Source organism: Procambarus clarkii, chromosome 43 (assembly GCF_040958095.1).
Source record: "Procambarus clarkii isolate CNS0578487 chromosome 43, FALCON_Pclarkii_2.0, whole genome shotgun sequence".
Classification (NCBI taxonomy): Eukaryota; Metazoa; Arthropoda; class Malacostraca; order Decapoda; family Cambaridae; genus Procambarus; species Procambarus clarkii.
In genome coordinates, this window is record NC_091192.1 from 7153971 (window position 1) to 7171963 (window position 17993).

The 17993-nt window shown below is 42.9% G+C and overlaps 1 protein-coding gene across 3 annotated transcripts in view; it reads left to right on the plus strand.

Annotated features, from left to right (window-relative positions):
• LOC123755738 (uncharacterized) overlaps positions 1 to 17993 on the plus strand; it is a 136331-nt gene that overhangs the window by 68950 nt on the left and 49388 nt on the right. For all 3 annotated transcript variants that reach the window (XM_045738483.2, XM_045738487.2, XM_069300016.1), the window contains exon 7: positions 10800 to 10987. In XM_045738483.2, the coding sequence (XP_045594439.1) occupies positions 10800 to 10987 (188 nt within the window). The remainder of the gene's footprint in view (positions 1 to 10799; positions 10988 to 17993) is intronic.

Genomic DNA, 17993 nt, shown 5'->3' on the forward strand with positions numbered 1-17993 from the left:
GGCCTTCTCTAATATGCTACCCACAACAGTTATCCAACTTCCAAGTTCATTGGTACCTTTGTTTAGGAATTTAATCTGTTCCCAGAGACGGTTCGTAAACCAAAATGAATTTTCCCATAAGAAATAATGTAAATTGAATTTGTTCCACACACCCAAAAATATTAACTTAAAAATACATTTCATAAAGAATACTATTCATATTTTTCATACACAAAACCATCAGGTATAAATATAAAGCATAAATAAAATGTGAACATTTATCAGCACTCATTTATCTGAGGACTCTTGTTGGTGTATGGGCAGCTCGTCCTCTTAAAAATAACGTCACTTTTGGTTCGTATGCGCGCTATGGCCAAATTTGGACGTAATTTGAAATGAAATCGACTCACAAAAGTGACGTTCTGTTCCGCTTTATGTTTGGGTTGTCCGACTTACTCGGCAAGCTTAGAAAAGGGAACTTTCCATTAACGTTTTTCATACCGTTTTGAAACTTTATGAGAATTTCCTGCCCACCTAACCTATCAGAGGACCCTTAACTTACTGTTGTTGAAAAAAAAATCCCAAATTTATTTTCATTTATCTTTCATTTTCAAATTATGTCCATATTCGGCCATACAGGCAAACGGCCATAAGCGACGTTCTTTTTAAGAGGACAGGTTGGTATGGGAGACGGTGAGGAGGGAGGGAGGGAGGGTGGAGCGGTGTTGGTGTATGGGGAAGGTGAGGAGGAGGAGGTGAGTGTTTAGAAGGACTGTCCCCTCCTCTCCTTCTGTGCAGTCATATCTGCATCACTGGTTCCAGATTTTCCTTTCCACACACTTCACTGCCTCTGTTATGTGGCAGCCAGTCAGAACCAGTCAGTTAGCCACAACAGGTCAGTCAAGCACTCACAGTCAAGCATTCACAGTTGTGGTAGCAACCAGTTAAGCATTTACAGTCAGTCATGCATTTACAGTCAATCAGCCATTCACAGTCAATCAGACTTTTGCGGTAAACAATCAGTTAGTAAATAATAAGAGTTTAATGTCAGGTGCTCAGAGAGTCTGCCTCCTGATCCATCAGCTGGTAGCAAGGAAGCAAACTGTATTAACTCTGTCCATATGGCTGGGAGGAGTTACAGCTGGTGGGGGGGGGGGGCAGTGTGAGGGGAATGAAGAGATGGAGGTAGTGAGGAGGGAGTGGGATGGGGGGAAAGGAGGTAGCGGGGAGGTTCCAGTGTGTGGGATGTGTAATTACCTAAGTGTAGTTACAGGATGAGAGCTACGCTTGTGGTGTCCCATCTTCCCAACACTCATTGTCATATAACTCTTTGAAACTACTGATGGCCTTGGCCTCCACCACTTTCTCACATAACTTGTTCCAACCGTCTACCACTCTGTTTGCGAAAGTGAATTTAGTTATATTTCTTTGGCATCTGTGTTTAGCTAGTTTAAATCAATGATCTCTTGTTCTTGAAGTTCCGGGTCTCAGGAACTCTTCCCTATTAATTTTATCAATTCCTGTTACTATTTTGTATGTAGTGATCATATCACCTCTTTTTCTTCTGTCTTCTAGTTTTGGCATATTTAATGCCTCTAACCTCTCCTCGTAGCTCTTGCCCTTCAGTTGTGGGAGCCACTTAGTAGCATGTCTTTGCACCTTTTCCAGTTTGTTGATGTGCTTCTTAAGATATGGGCACCACACAACCACTGCATATTCTAGCTTTGGCCTAACAAAAGTCGAACAATTTCTTTAGTATATCGCCATCCATGTATTTAAAAGCAATTCTGAAGTTAGAAAGTGTAGCATAGGCTCCTCGCACAACATTCTTTATGTGATCCTCAGGTGATAGTTTTCTATCTATTTATATATTTATTTATTTATTTATATACAAGAAGGTACATTGTATTAGAGAGAATACTTAGCATAGTATTTACAATCTTGTAAAGCCAATAGTATGCGCAGCATTTCTGGCAGGTCCTTAATCTAGCATAATTTTAAGTAGGTAAATTCTAGCAGAATTAATAAAATGATAACAGATACATTGCAAGAAAAAAAATGAGATGAGAGAGAATAGTAAGTATATTAAAGCTCTGGTTGATTACATTAACAACTTGATTGGTAATTTAAACAAGATTAACAGACACCGTACAGCAGATTGATAGCACATATAAGAAGACAGCAATGATCACAATGGTAATGATGTTCGGATTGGGTACATAAAGGTAGGGAGATTTGGTAGCAATAAATACAGTGCAATTTTAAAGCAACAAAGTAAAAAAACTATGAAGATTAAATTAGGTACTTTTTAGTTTTGTTTTTGATTGACGCAAAAGTTGGACAGCTTTTCAATTCATTAGGGAGTGAGTTCCATAGACTGGGTCCCTTTATTTGCATAGAGTGTTTACACAGATTAAGTTTGACTCTGGGGATATCAAAGAGATATTTATTTCTGGTGTGGTGATAATGGGTCCTATTACATCTGTCCAGGGAGAGTTTCAGAGCAGGATTTGCATTTAAGAACAGGATTTTGTAAATGTAATTGACACAAGAAAATTTGTGGAGTGAGATTGTTTCTATGATTATGATTATATTCAACTATGTTCATCAATCAGTGAACAAATACTTTGTCGGTTATTACATTATAAGCACAGGTTATATATAAGTATCTGCATGTTTTGTTCACTATAATGAACCACTAAGTAGCTATTATGAGTCAAAAAGTAACGAGGCATGACCGCCGTTTACCAGCCAGCCACTCACGCCCTCCCTCCAGTCATCTGACTCACCCACATTCTCCTCCCACAATAATGTTTTTGCTATAATTCACTATATACAGACGTTATATATAAGTATCTACATGTTTTGTTCACCATAACTGTACATCTAACCTTGTATGGTGAGTAAAGGCACAAAGATGTGGCTACTCACACAGTCAGCTGATCGGCGGCTGCCCTCAAGGCCAGTCGCACTAATATTTCTCCTCCAACAATACTGTGTGGTGTTATTATGCTATATACACACATTATATATAAATATCTACCTGTTTTATTCACCATACTTGTACAAATAAACTGGTATGGTGCCCAAAGACCATCGTGGTAACCAGTAAACAACACCGTCGTCTGCACGGTGGCGTCGTGCAGACGACGCCACCGCCCTCACCAAAATGGCGGCTCCAAACCTTCTCTTGCTGTTTATACCCTCTATACACACGTTATATATAAGTATCTACATTTGTGTTCACCATAGCGAACCACTAAGCTGGTATGCTGAGTGCAGTCAATAAAAGGTGGCCACACACAGTCAAAAGACATCACCACCACCCTCCCTCCCACAGCATTACTCCTCCCTCCATGGCGCACAGCGCTAAATATCACCACAATCCTGCTATTATCAGAACCCTGGTCAGTTTTACCACAGTCAGGGGTCTTCTGTAATAATATCATCGCTTCATAATAGCATGAACAAGTATAATTTGGCATTTTTAGGCGATGCTGTGGTCACAAGCTGAACAGCAGTGCTGTTAGCTCATGCTGCGTGCGTCAGGCTTGGTTGCTCACTCAATACTGAGGCCAATAACACCCGGGAGTTTGGCCCACGATTTTTTTTAAAAATGGCGTCTGTTTACAAGAGCCCTGATGAAGTTGTGGTGAACCCTGTGTATCCGCGGGCTGTTTAAATCTTGCGTAGTACTCCAACACATCATATGACGTGATGCGCAGTTGACTGGAACAACGTCCAGCACGTCATATGACGTGATGCGCACTTTAAGGGTTAAAGATTCCTCACATAATTTATAGGTTGTGTGGGGTCTATGTTCTCCAATTCCACATATCATAACATGGCATTCATTCACATTAAATTCCATTTGCAAAGTGGTGCTCCATATACTTATGTTGTCCAGGTCTTCTTGAAGGGCATGACAATCATCTAAGTTTGCTTATCCTTCCTATTATCTCAGCATCATTAGCAAACATGTTCATATAATTCTGTATTCCATCTGGTAGATCATTTATGAAGACAATGAACATCACCGGTGCAAGAACTGAACTCTGTGATACTCCACTTGTGACATTTCTCCAGTCTGATACATTGCCTCTGATAACTGCCATCATTTTTCTATGTCAGAAAATTTTTCATCCATGTTAGAAGCTTACTTTTATTTATTTATTTATTTATTTATTTATGCATATACAAGAAGGTACATTGGGAATGTGAGGATACATAATATGGCAATTACAGTCTTGTAAAGCCACTAGTATGCGCAGCGTTTCGGGCAGGTCCTTAATCTAAGAAAATTTTAAGTAGGTAAATACTTGCAAAATTTATAGACAAAAAAAAATGATAACAGTTACATGGAATGAAAAAAAGAAGATGAGAGAAAATTGTAGGTACAGTATATTAAAGCACATAGGTAGCTAAGATTTATTGCAATGACAGCTTGAATGGTAGTTGACAAAAATTGGTAGGCACAATACAACAGAAACAATATAAGATTGATTGCAATGACAGCTTGAATGGTAGTTGACAAAAATTGGTAGTCACAATACAGCATATGGCTATCACATAAAAGAAGACAGCAATGAACACAATGATAAGGATATTTGATACTACATAAAAATTAGGAGATTGGGTAACACTAGGTACAGAGCAAATTTAAAGCTCAGTGTAGGAAACTAAGATGAAATTAGGTACTTTTTGGTTTTGCTTTTAAATAAGGTAAAAGTTTTCCAGTTTTTCAATTCACTAGGGAGTGAGTTCCATAGACTAGGTCCCTTAATTTGCATAGAGTGTTTACACAGATTAAGTTTGACCCTGGGGATATCAGAGATATTTATTTCTGGTGTGGTGATAATGGGTCCTATTACATCTGTCCAGGGAGAGTTTCAGAGCATGGTTTGCATTTAAGAACAGGGTTTTGTAAATGTAGTTGACACAAGAGAATGTGTGGATGGAGTTAATATTTAGCAAGTTTAGGGATTTAAACAAGGGAGCTGAGTGTTGTGTGAAAGCAGAGTTAGTTATTATTCTGATAGCAGATTTTTGCTGCGTGATGATGGGCTTAAGGTGGTTTGCAGTGGTAAACCCCCATGCACAGATACCATAATTAAGATAGGGGTAGATTAGTGCATAATATAGTGAGAGGAGAGCAGAGTTAGGAACATAATATCTGATTTTGGAGAGTATACCAACTGTCTTGGAGACTTTCTTAGTTATGTGTTGAATGTGGGTGCTGAAGTTGAGTCTCTTGTCTAGGAATAGGCCAAGAAACTTGCCATCATTTTTATTACTGATGTTAATGTTGTCTATCTGTAGCTGAATTGCATTTGATGATTTGCTTCCAAATAAGATGTAGTAAGTCTTTTCGATGTTTAATGTTAGTTTGTTCGTTGACATCCATAAGTGGGACTTTTTTTAATTCATTATTCACAACATTATTTAGTGTATGTGGGTTGAGGTCTGAATAGATAAGTGTAGTATCGTCAGCAAACAATATAGGTTTGAGAATATTAGAGACATTAGGCAGATCGTTTATATATTTAAGAAATAGAAGAGGTCCTAAGATACTGCCCTGTGGCACTCCAACGGTAATTGGTAGAGTGGAAGAAGTTGCATCATTGATGGCTACATATTGGTGTCTGTCACTAAGATAGGATCGGATGTAGTCAAGGGCAAGGCCTCGGATTCCATAATGCTGGAGTTTAAGTAAGAGGTAGTTGTGATTAACAGTATCAAAGGCTTTTCTTAGGTCAATGAAGAGTCCAATCGGAAACTCATTTTTGTCAAGGGCTGAGTAGATAATGTCAAGGAGACTAATGATTGCATCGTTGGTGCTCTTTTGGGACCGGAAGCCAAACTGGCAGGGGCTGAGTATGTCGAATTTTACGAGGTAGGAATAGAGCTGTTTGTAAATAATTTTTTCAAATATTTTTGATAGAATGGGTAGATTTGATATTGGTCTATAATTGTTTATGTCCGCCGGATTGCCTCCTTTATGGACTGGCGTTACTCTTGCTTTTTTGAGGATATGAGGGAAGGTGTGACACTCTATAGATTTGTTGAACAGTAGTGCTATGGGTGGGGCAAGGGCATGGAAGGCCCTCTTGTACACAATGGACGGAATTTCACTGGTGTTCCCTGCCTTGGTTTTTAGAGAGTGTATGATTGACACAACATCTGCCGGGCTGATTGGTGAAAGGAGAAGAGAGTTTGGATAGCTGCCTGAGAGATATGTGTTAACCTGTACCTGTCACCCCTCCAATATTTTCCAGTTTCCAGAACAACCTCTTATGTGGAACTCTGTTGAAAGCCTTTTTTAGGTCCAGATAGATGCAGTCAACCCAACTATCTCTTTCCTGTAAAATCTCTGTGGCTCGATCATAGAAACTAAGTAAATTTGATACACAGGATCTTCCTGATCAAAAACCATACTGTCTGCCTGATATTATATTATTTCTTTCCAGGTACTCTAATCATTTAGTTTTTATTATATTTTTTCCAATATTTTGACTATTACACTTGTCAATGATACAGCTCTATAATTGAGGGGGTCTTACCTGCTGCCATTTTTGTAGATTGGAACTATGTTAGCCTTTTTCCACACATCTGCTATGACTCCTGTATACAGGGATGTCTGAAAAGTCAGCTGAAGAGGAATGCTGAGCTCAGGTGCACATTCTCTTAGAACCCATGGTGAAACTCCATCTGAGCCAACTGCTTTGTTCTTACTTAGATCCGGGAGCATTTGTTTCACTTTATCTCTAGACACCTCTATGTGCTCTATGCTATTCTCTGGAATTCTTATTGTGTGTGGTTCTCTGAAGATCTCATTTTTTACAATCACACTTTGGAACTTTTTGTTTAATGTTTCACACATTTCCTCTTCATTTTCCGTTTATCTGTCCCCCATTTCCACCCAGTCCCCTCACCATCCATCCAGTCCCCTCACCATCCATCCAGTCCCCTCAACATCCATCCAGTTCCCTCACCATCCATCCAGTCCCCTCACCATCCACCCAGTCCCCTCACCATCCACCCAGTCCCCTCACCATATATCCATCCAGTCCCCTCACCATCCATCCAGTCCCCTCATCATCCTTCCAGCCCCCTCACCATCCATCCAGCCCCCTCACCATCCATCCAGTCCCCTCACCATCCATCCAGTCCCCTCACCATCCACCCAGTCCCCTCACCATCCATCCAGTCCCATCACCATCCATCCAGTCCCCTCACCATCCATCCAGTCCCCTCACCATCCATCCAATCCCCTCACCATCTATCCAGTCCCTCTCACCATCTATCCAGTCCCTCTCACCATCTATCCAGTCCCCTCACCATCAATCCAGTCCCCTCACCATCCATCCAGTCCCCTCACTGTCCATCCAGTTCCCTCACCATATATCCATCCAGTCCCCTCACCATCCATCCAGTCCCCCTCACCATCCATCCAGTCCCCTCACCATCCATCCAGTCCCCTCACCATCCATCCAGTCCTCTCACCATCCATCCAGTCCCCTCACCATATATCCATCCAGTCCCCTCACCATCCATCCAATCCCCTCACCATATATCCATCCAGTCCCCTCACCATCCATCCAGTCCCCTCACCATCCATCCAGTCCCCTCACCATCCATCCAGTCCCCCTCACCATCCATCCAGTCCCCTCAACATCCATCCCGTTCCCTCACCATCCATCCAGTTCCCTCACCATCCATCCAGTCCCCTCACCATCCACCCAGTCCCCTCACCATCCACCCAGTCCCCTCACCATATATCCATCCAGTCCCCTCACCATCCATCCAGTCCTCTCACCATCCATCCAGTCCCCTCACCATCCATCCAGTCCCCTCACTGTCCATCCAATCCCCTCACCATATATCCATCCAGTCCCCTCATTATATATCCATCATGTCCCCTCACCATTCATCCAGTCCCCTCACCATTCATCCAGTCCCTCTCACCATTCATCCAGTCCCTCTCACCATTCATCCAGTCCCTCTCACCATCCATCCAGTCCCTCACCATCCATCCAGTCCCCTTACCATCCATCCAGTCCCCTCACCATCCATCCAGTCCCCTCACCATCCATCCAGTCCCCTTACCATCCATCCAGTCCCCTCACCATATATCCATCCAGTCCCCCTCACCGTCCATCCAGTCCCCTCACCATCCATCCATCCAGTCCCCTCACCATCCATCCATCCAGTCCCCTCACCATCCATCCATCCAGTCCCCTCACCATATATCCATCCAGTCCCCTCACCATATATCCATCCAGTCCCCCTCACCATCCATCCAGTCCTCTCACCATCCATCCATCCATACAGTCTCTTCACCATCCATCCTGCTGTCCTCCCAAATACAATATTCAAACACAATCATCACTAGGCGGGAGACACTGGTAAACTGAAAGGCTCCTTGCCTATGCCACCAGAAATCAGGCGCTTGGTCAACCCATATGTATTTCAACAAACTCACCAAATGAAGCAAAGCTCATATACAGAATGAAATTTGATGAAAAAATTGAGCTCATAAACCAAAAAATTCGTAGAGAGGGGTATTCATCAACCGAGGTTCCACTTTAGCTATATACTGCTTGGTAAACTGCATCAGCTGAGAGGAAACATTGCCTAAATGCTTCCAAGACCCTTGGTTGTTATCCATCGACTTAGACTACTACACTATAGGAACCTTTTTAGAAGCTGTCTCTTCTCAAGTCCAGCATAAATATGTTTGTCATGTACATTATTTATTTATTTATATATACAGTACACAAGAATTCATATATTCTTCTAAAGCCACTAGCACGCATAGAGTTTCAGGAGTTTCCAAATCATTCAACAACCAGGTACCCATTCACTGCTGGGTAAACAGAGGCTACAGTTAAGGATTGGCACCCAGTAAATTCTCCCCGGACAGAATATGAACCCAGGCCAAAGCGCTCGCGAAGTGCCGAATGTGTGTTTTACCACTACACGACAGGGGACTGCAATTTTCATCAGTTGAAGGCCAAACAGCCTAAAATATCAATCAAAATACATTCTACCCCAAGCCCTTCCAGATGGCTGCACAACCATAAGGCAGGCCCTGCTTCAGCCTGAAATCCTCACATTCATTATAACTGCCAGTGGCAAGTCATCACTAGGCTGTGCCTAGTGGATTAGCCAAGTGTGACCTGTCTTTTAGACTATCTCCAAGTGAGTTCTAAGTGTCCTTTGGCAAGTTTTGCTAAAGCTAATATTGATGGTGGTGTTGAGGGGTGTTTATGCATGCACATTGTAAACAGTTAACATTGTTTACAAGACATTATCTATTTATCTGCAAAGAGACTGATGTATTTCCACACTTGAGTTACCTGCAGATAAGGTGCTTTGGGTTTGTGTTGATTGAGTTACAAGGTACTAACTTTTGCTGCCTTTCAATTGAGTTGGACACATTTTCTGTCACATTTCTCAAGCTTCTTGTCCCTGCTCTTTCCTGACTTGGTTGAATAGCAGGTGTTTTGGCCGAAGTTCAAGACTTCCTCTTTCTCTGGTGGAAAGGGTCTTGTGGCAACTCTTTTTTTTTTTTTTTTTTTTTTTTTTCTAGGGTGGTGTTCTCAATGCATTAGTTTTCTCTGTACCTCATTTCTTCTTTTTCACAATATGTGCAGTTTGCATGAAGATTTCCTCATTTCAGTAGGTGAGGGTGAACAGTCTGGGTAAAGCAGGAGTTGCTTGCAGTGAATACACATAATCGGGCAACACAGCCCCTGCAGCCTTGCCTACTCACAATGTAGCTGTGAGAAGATTTCCAGCCAAGAATTTTATCACATTACCAGATGGTGACTTTATCATTGAACGTGTCAACAAAATAAATCTCAAGTCAACAACTTCCTGAACTGCATGAACTGCTGTATGCTGATGCTGAAAATTACCAAGCCGATTCTAATGCTCAAACTTGCATTTTAATTCTGAATTACATATAAACTAAAATAACAGCTGAGGCTTCTAGCAGTTTACTGGTTTAGACAGGTGTCTGGGTACCAAGAAATAGGCTAACTAGCCTAATCTTGTCTACTAGAAATAAAGAAAGGCAAGATAAAAAAAAAAGCTGAGAGACAAGAGATGACGTGAAGCTACCGAACAGACTATCAACAAGACACAGCGTTTATGTAGCAACAGCTGGTTGACCTAGTGACCATTAACTGGTTCCCATAGTAACAGACAGCTTATTAGGCTTAATCAGTGTTCACCTAGGCCAACTATTGACCTTCCATAGGATTCAACTGATGATAGTTGCCTAACTTTGATTTACCTACTTACTGATAGGTGAACAGAGGCATCAGGTAAATGTAATCGTGCTCAAATGTTCCAGTTCTGCCATGGGAATTGTAACTTGGACCTTTGTTGTGAATCTGTTGCCCCTGACTACTGTGCTGCAGAACCCCAAGCTGTTCCTGTTGTCATAATGAGGAAGTTCCCCCCTTTTAGTGTTGTGCAATTATGCTATCCTGCCTTAACTGTGCTTGATCCTCTCCTCTGTGGATCTTACTTTAGGGAGTACCTAAATGATCCATCTAGAAAGGCAATTTTTATATAACTTTATTACAGGCTCATACATCAACCCATACAATGTATGGGCTGTAGTGGTATATATTAAGAGCTTTTAGTGTGTAATGGTAAATAATAAAAATAAGAGTGAAAAATTGACAAACTTAAGTTGAAGATAAAATATGAAAGTAACTTTGCACTACTTTGATTTAATTGTTTAATATTTTCTATGCAAGACAAATTGCCACTTTTGTAAACTATTCATAAGTTTTCTCTCTCACAAGGTCGGGTGTTCCAGCTACATGGTGGGCCAATTTGGTTACAATATCGAGTCAAGTCATGGGCTTTGGACACTGACCCCCCACATGTCCTAGTAGCTACTGCAGCTGGTGTCTTCTGTCCTGGGAATGAGAGGAAGTTCCTCCCAAAACTTGCTAACCAGTTTTCACTTACAATGGAGACTGTCATAGAGGTAAAATTATTTTACTGTGATTTTTCTTCTTTTTACCATAAATTCAAGTTCAAGTAAGTTTATTGAGAAAAGGAAGTACATCTTAAAAGGATAGAGTAGCTTAGGCTATTTCTACCCTTGTCTACATAACATCCCTCAAGGGGCTCACAAACCAATAGAGTACACAATTATTAATCATATTTTACATTTCACATTCCAATGGTAATCACATTGCATACAGTAAGATCTCTTATCGATTATGCTGCCGCTGTCATATCGTGTTTTGGTAAAGGCAGACTAAACAAGTTGGAGAAGGTACAAAATGAAGCCATGAGAATAATCTTAGGATGCCCAAGAAATACTATTACTGAAATAATGATGATATGATTGAACTTACAGAGTATTGGGGATAGAATTTCAGAGATAAATGAAGCTTCGATTAATGAGAGGGAGAGGGAGCTAGTGAATTAATTCTCTCACTTCCAAAGGTGGGAAGAACTGAACAATGCATGTGAAAGCATAATAAGATCTTTATGTTCTAATGTTACAAAGCATGATGCCCTTCAAGAATGCATTTCATTGCAAGAAACAACTAACACCAACATGGGGAGTAATACAACATAGCTACAGTAATTTTTCCCTTTATGTTCGCAGACTCTTAGTTTTGCCCCGGTTTCCCCGCAGAGTGCCTTAACCCTTAACATGCTCAGGGTTTAATATCCTGTCATCCCCACAGGTGCATGTCATTTTGAAAAAAAAAAAAAATATTTTTTCTTCCTAACCTGTTAAATTGTGTTCACTGATCATGGGAAAAATAATAAAAAAATCGTAAGTGGCATATATTGCCCGCTATACGGCGGGGAAGTCTGGCAAATTATAGGCGCTGACTCAGCATGTAATTACCTAAGTGTAATTACCTAAGTGTAGTTACAGGATGAGAGCTACGCTCGTGGTGTCCCGTCTTCCCAGCACTCTTTGTCATATAACGCTTTGAAACTACTGACGGTCTTGGCCTCCACCACCTTCTCACTGTCCCAGGCGGTCTGTTGCTCGCCAGCTGTCAGGCCGGAGTTGCCACAAAGAGATAATTACCTAATTATTTCAATGTCTCTGATTGATTTTTCATAGTTTTTTTGCTGTAATATTATTCAATAGTGTGTAGTTTGATATATTTATATAATAAAATGAGTGAATCATCGCTGTACTCAAAAATATGGTGTGCATATTGTTGATTCAATTATGTTCATCAATCAGAGAACAAATACCTTGTCGGTTATTACACTATAAGCACAGGTTATATATAAGTATCTGCATGTTTTGTTCACTATAACGAACCACTAAGTAGCTATTATGAGTCAAAAAGTAACGAGGAGTGACCACCGTGTACCAGCCAGCCACTCCCGCCCTCCCTCCAGTCATCTGACTCACCCACATTCTCCTCCCACAATAATGTTTTTGCTATAATTCACTATATACAGACGTTATATATAAGTATTTACATGTTTTGTTCACCATGACTGTGCATCTAAGCTTGTATGGTGAGTAAAGGCACAAAGACGTAGGACCTCACACAGTCAGCTGATGGCTGCCGCCCTCAAGGCCAGACGCACTAATATTTCTCCTCCAACAATACTGTGTGGTGTTATTACGCTATATATCTTATATACACACGTTATATATAAGTATTTACATGTTTTGTTCACCATAACTGTACGTCTAAGCTTGTATGGTGAGTAAAGGCACAAAGACGTAGGACCTCACACAGTCAGCTGATGGCTGCCGCCCTCAAGGCCAGACACACTAATATTTCTCCTCCAACAATACTGTGTGGTGTTATTACGCTATATACACACATTATATATAAATATCTACCTGTTTTATTCACCATACTTGTGCAAATAAACTGGTATGGTGCCCAAAGACCATCGTGGTAACCAGTAAACAACACCGTCGTCTGCACGGTGGCGTCGTGCAGACGACGCCACCGCCCTCACCAAAATGGCGGCTCCAAACCTTCTCTTGCTGTTTATACCCTCTATACACACGTTATGTATAAGTATCTACATTTGTGTTCACCATAGCGAACCACTAAGCTGGTATGCTGAGTGCAGTCAATAAAAGGTGGCCACACACAGTCAGAAGACATGGCCACCACCCTCCCTCCTACAGCATTACTCCTCCCTCCATGGTGCACAGCGCTAAATATCACCACAATCCTGCTATTATCAGAACCCTGGTCAGTTTTACCACAGTCAGGGGTCTTCTGTAATAATATCATCGCTACATAATAGCATGAACAAGTATATTTTGGCATTTTTAGGCGAAGCTGTGGTCACAAGCTGAACAGCAGTGCTGTTAGCTCATGCTGCGTGCGTCAGGCTTGGTTGCTCACTCAATACTGAGGCCCCTAACACCCGGGAGTTTGGCCCACGATTTTTTTTAAAAATGGCGTCTGTTTACAAGAGCCCTGATGAAGGTGTGGTGAACCCAGTGTATCCACGGGCCGTTTAAATCTTGCGTAGTACTCCAACACATCATATGACGTGATGCGCAGTTGACTGGAACAACGTCCAACACGTCATATGACGTGATGTGCACTTTAAGGGTTAAGGCACCCTATCGGGGATGCACAGAGCGCCATATGGTGATTTTAGGTATTGGGAGCGATTCAAAACTCCCGCAGGTTCAGGGGGCTCACATCCTGTGCCTCTTAACTCCTGTAATCAGACACCATCTTGAAAAAAAAATCATCAGCATCTGTGCTGGCTGTGAGAGTCTTAGTACTGAGAGAGCAGCCAAGGCTGGCACATGCAGGAGCAGCGCACAGCACCATTGCAGCTAGGGGCCACAGCACCGCTGTTCAGCTAGAGGCCACATCACCACTCAGTAATGATGATTAAAATGGATAACTGAAATTATTTTTTGTTGATATTGTCATAGATGATCCTGACTGTGATAAAGACTATGTACAACAATCAGATATCAGTGAATACAATGTTACTTATGATATTCACAGCATGAGGTACAGGCACAGCACCCAGCCACAATATAACCTTGTGGAAATTTATTCATATTCGGGATTTTGTGACAGGAATGTGATAATAACAGCAGTTTTGTAGCTAGTCATTGCGAGATGTTTAGAATGTTTGAGGATATTGGAAGCATTGTCTTGCATCATGTGAGTGCTTTGGCTCTATGCTGTGTTTTTATTTCATTACCATACCCACCAAAACTGCTTATTAGTTTGTTATGGCACATATAAATGTTGACATTGATATATAACGTGCGTATATAGCGTAATAATAGCAAGAACACTGTTTGCTTGATCTAAGAATAATGCATGTGTCACAATATATGAGTCCCATCTTTTTGAGAATAGCGATGTTCCACACATTTAATTATATAGTATATATTCCACAAATTACACACTATTGAATAATATTACTGCAAAAAAAATAGATATAAAACCTTTCACAGCCACTGAAATAATTAACTGCCTGAAACGCTGTGCGTAATAGTGGCTTTAGGCATTGTATGTACTAGCTCTATCTATAAATCCATCAATGTTTGTATCACACCTTGTATGTATGTACTTTACCTGAATAAACATTTGAATTTTTAATTTTGTTATTTGAATATGTAACATGTATTTGGGGCAGCTCCTGCCACACTCCGCTGTCGACCGCTAGGCTGACCGTGGATTGTTGTTGAGTGTATATAAACTCTCAACGCATGATCTTTATGGTTCATTATGGTGCACAAAAGTGTAGATAGTTCTATACAATATATGTATATAGTGTAATAACAGCAAAAAACCAGCGTTGAGTGTAATGAAACGCCATTTTCTGGGTGAGCCCTGAATGCTCCCTGGAGCTTATCGGGCTAATGTATGTCATATTAGACCGGAACATTAGCTATGGAGTTTAGACCTACCAGGGACCAGCACCAGAACCTGGCCTATTCAGAGAGAGGTTTCAGGGCGCATTGACCCTGGAAAACCACCTTGTGGTTGGGTTTTTTCCGTATCTGCCATCGACCGGGGTTAGGCACCCAGAAAGGTAGGCATAACAAAACAAACCCCACATGGTAAGAAACTCCCTACAATCCAAAGGAAACAAGCAAACAAGCAAAAATCACACTTTACTGCCGCGCCGATTGTCCGCACAGCCCTCCCTGCCCCGAGAGGGGGAGGGGGGCCTGGACCTCGCTGCGCCGGCTGCCTAGCACCAGTTCGGAAGCTAAGCTTCAACCAACACGAAAAAAATGCTGACTGGTGGAAAGGAGGGTTGCCAGGGAACTTCTCGGGCTCACCTAGAAATTGGCGTTTCATTATATTCAACGCTGGTTTTCTGTGGGGAGCCCCTACGGCTCCCTGGAGCTTCATACCCAAAGAGAAGGAAAAGAAAGGGCTGACCCGGGAGGCAGCCGCCACAATGCAACGCGAAGTTGAGACAACAGGCAGCAACCTGCAACCCAAAGCAACACAAGAACACACAGGGGTAGACACGCTTACAAATGAACGGGCAGCCAGGAACCTGTGCGACCCCCAAATCCTCATACCTGAAATGAGCCAAAAACGTCAGCAAACACTACAGCAAAAGCTGCAAACATCCGAATGGCACGGGCTCAAGGATAGACCGCAGACTGGTAGACTTCAGAAAACTGCGGACGACCTGGGAGACCCGAGCCCTGAACAGGGAACAAGGAAAACCAGATCAACCAAAGCGCATCCCTAGCCACAGCACGCAGGTAACTGCACAGAGCCGCAACCAAACAACACATGTCACACCCCCGGCCGAACCAAGCATCAAAAACCCAAGGACCCCTCCAGTAAGCAGCCATCTCGACCGTCGCCAGAAGGACGGAGAAAGGCTGCAAGCGTACAAACTTACCACCAGTACCAAAAGAGCAGAAACCTCTGCATCGAAAAGAGCTGAAAGCTCCCCGACTTGACCCACAGAGGTCAATGCCAACAAAGTATGACCTCTGAAAAACAATCTTGAACTGAAGGGGCTACCACAAACTGAGGAGAGGAAGGATAAAATGGCACCCTGATCAAGGACCAGGATGGCTCAGGCGGCGCATGAGCAGGCCGGAGGTGAAACACAACATGAGAAGAATACGGAACGGGGTGGATGTGACGTCCACCCAGAACGCAAGCCAGAGAGGCTCCGCCAGCACTGCACAATACGAGGCGACAGTATGAAGCATCAATTAACAGTCCTGAAAACCTTAAAAGGACAAGACAACCCGATGCAAAAGAGAAGACAACATACGAAGAGCAAGAAAATGGCAAATAGAAATTCCAGGAACGTCATACTTTCGCTGAGAGAAAGCTCACGGGTGGGACACCATCATCTAAGACACCTGATCACCATAAAGATGGTGATACACCCGCGCCAGCAGAACAGACGAGAAGAGCCGAGGAGAAGGTTGAACCAGTCAGTCCAAGAACCCTAAACAAAGCAGTCCAAGAACCCTAAACAAGACCCACCAAGGTCCGAACCTGGGACGGAACCAAATGGAGTGGCCTCCAGATCATCAGGAATCCGAACCCGGTGATCTGGAAAGAACCACACCCCTGGTGAGCAGACAATCGGACTGACTGGGAGCCCACACCAGCCAGTCATCGAGGTAGGCCAGAAACCGAATCCGAGCAGACGCAGACAGGTCACCAAAATCCGGTAATGATGCGTAAATACACTAAGTGCCAATTACAAACTAGGGAAGGCAACAAAAGCAGCAAGCCTGAAGCCCCACCACCAACTGTGCCAGCCCCGGAACCCTGGAGAGGAATGTGCCAAGAAGTGACCCGGAAGTCCAGGGACACCATCCAGGCACCCGGCCCCAACAGAAGCCGGACCAAAGACAACAGTCTAACGAAGAGGGCAAAGAATCCAGGGTGCAGACTGCATAAATCCAGAAGAACCGCAAGGCCCATGTCTGCACTGTAACAGACGGGAACCTCAGAGGGATGGGGCGGAACGACCACGTCCAAACGCACCTACACCAAGATGACATAAAGAAGCGCAGGGAAAGAAGCCCACCCTGCCAGCCCCGAACCCCCCAAAGAGAGAGAAGCAGCCGGACACCACAAAAGGCCGGAAGACAACCACAAGCGAGAGCCAACAGAGCAAGCTGCTCCCCCAGGGCCCCATCAACAGCGAAGGGAACGGAACCCCTTCCGAAAGAAAATATATATAATAAACACACACACATACATACATGTACGTAGATATACATATATACACATATATACATAGTCACAAAATGTATAAAAACACATACATATATGTAAATAAAATTGAAAAATAAAGAAAAGAAAAGACAAGCCATCGATCGGTGGGCAGAGAGCACCACGCCGGCCAGACGAAGAAGGCACCAAGACAGCACAAAAACTGCACCAAAAGACCCACCTCGACAACAAAAGCCCTAGGTCCCGGCATGACCACGACACATGCCAAGACCCAAAAAGATCAACCTGCAAGCCACGAAGACCCAAAAAGATCAGCCTGCAAGCCACAATGACCCTGAAACCCCAGAAGGCACAACCGGGTCACACACGAGGAAACACAGCCCCTGGAACCCACAAAGGGGGCCCAAGAGGAGGAAACCTCCAGAACAAAACCAAAGAACCCAAAGGAACCCGTAATCGAACCTGGGGAAGCCCAAACTGCCACATTTGCCAGCGGAGATACACCACAGAAAGGCAAAGCACAGCCCCAGACAGAACCCCCATGGAAACGGTCAAAACAGACTGAAAACCGAGGGACAAGGTGTGGGAGCTAGCTTAAAAACAGACAGGGACACTGAGTCCAAACCCTTGGGGCCAGACCCAAAACAGACAAAACGGAAAACCCAGTGGAAAAATCAACACTCAAACATTCCCAGAGGAACAGAAGATGGGCAGAAAACACCAGAAAAGCAAAGAAACGACAACAGGAGAATAAAACCCCTGAAAAAGGGGAAAAACTCACCCAAGATGCTCGCTCGCACATCTTGGGGCATGTAACAAACCGCAACACCA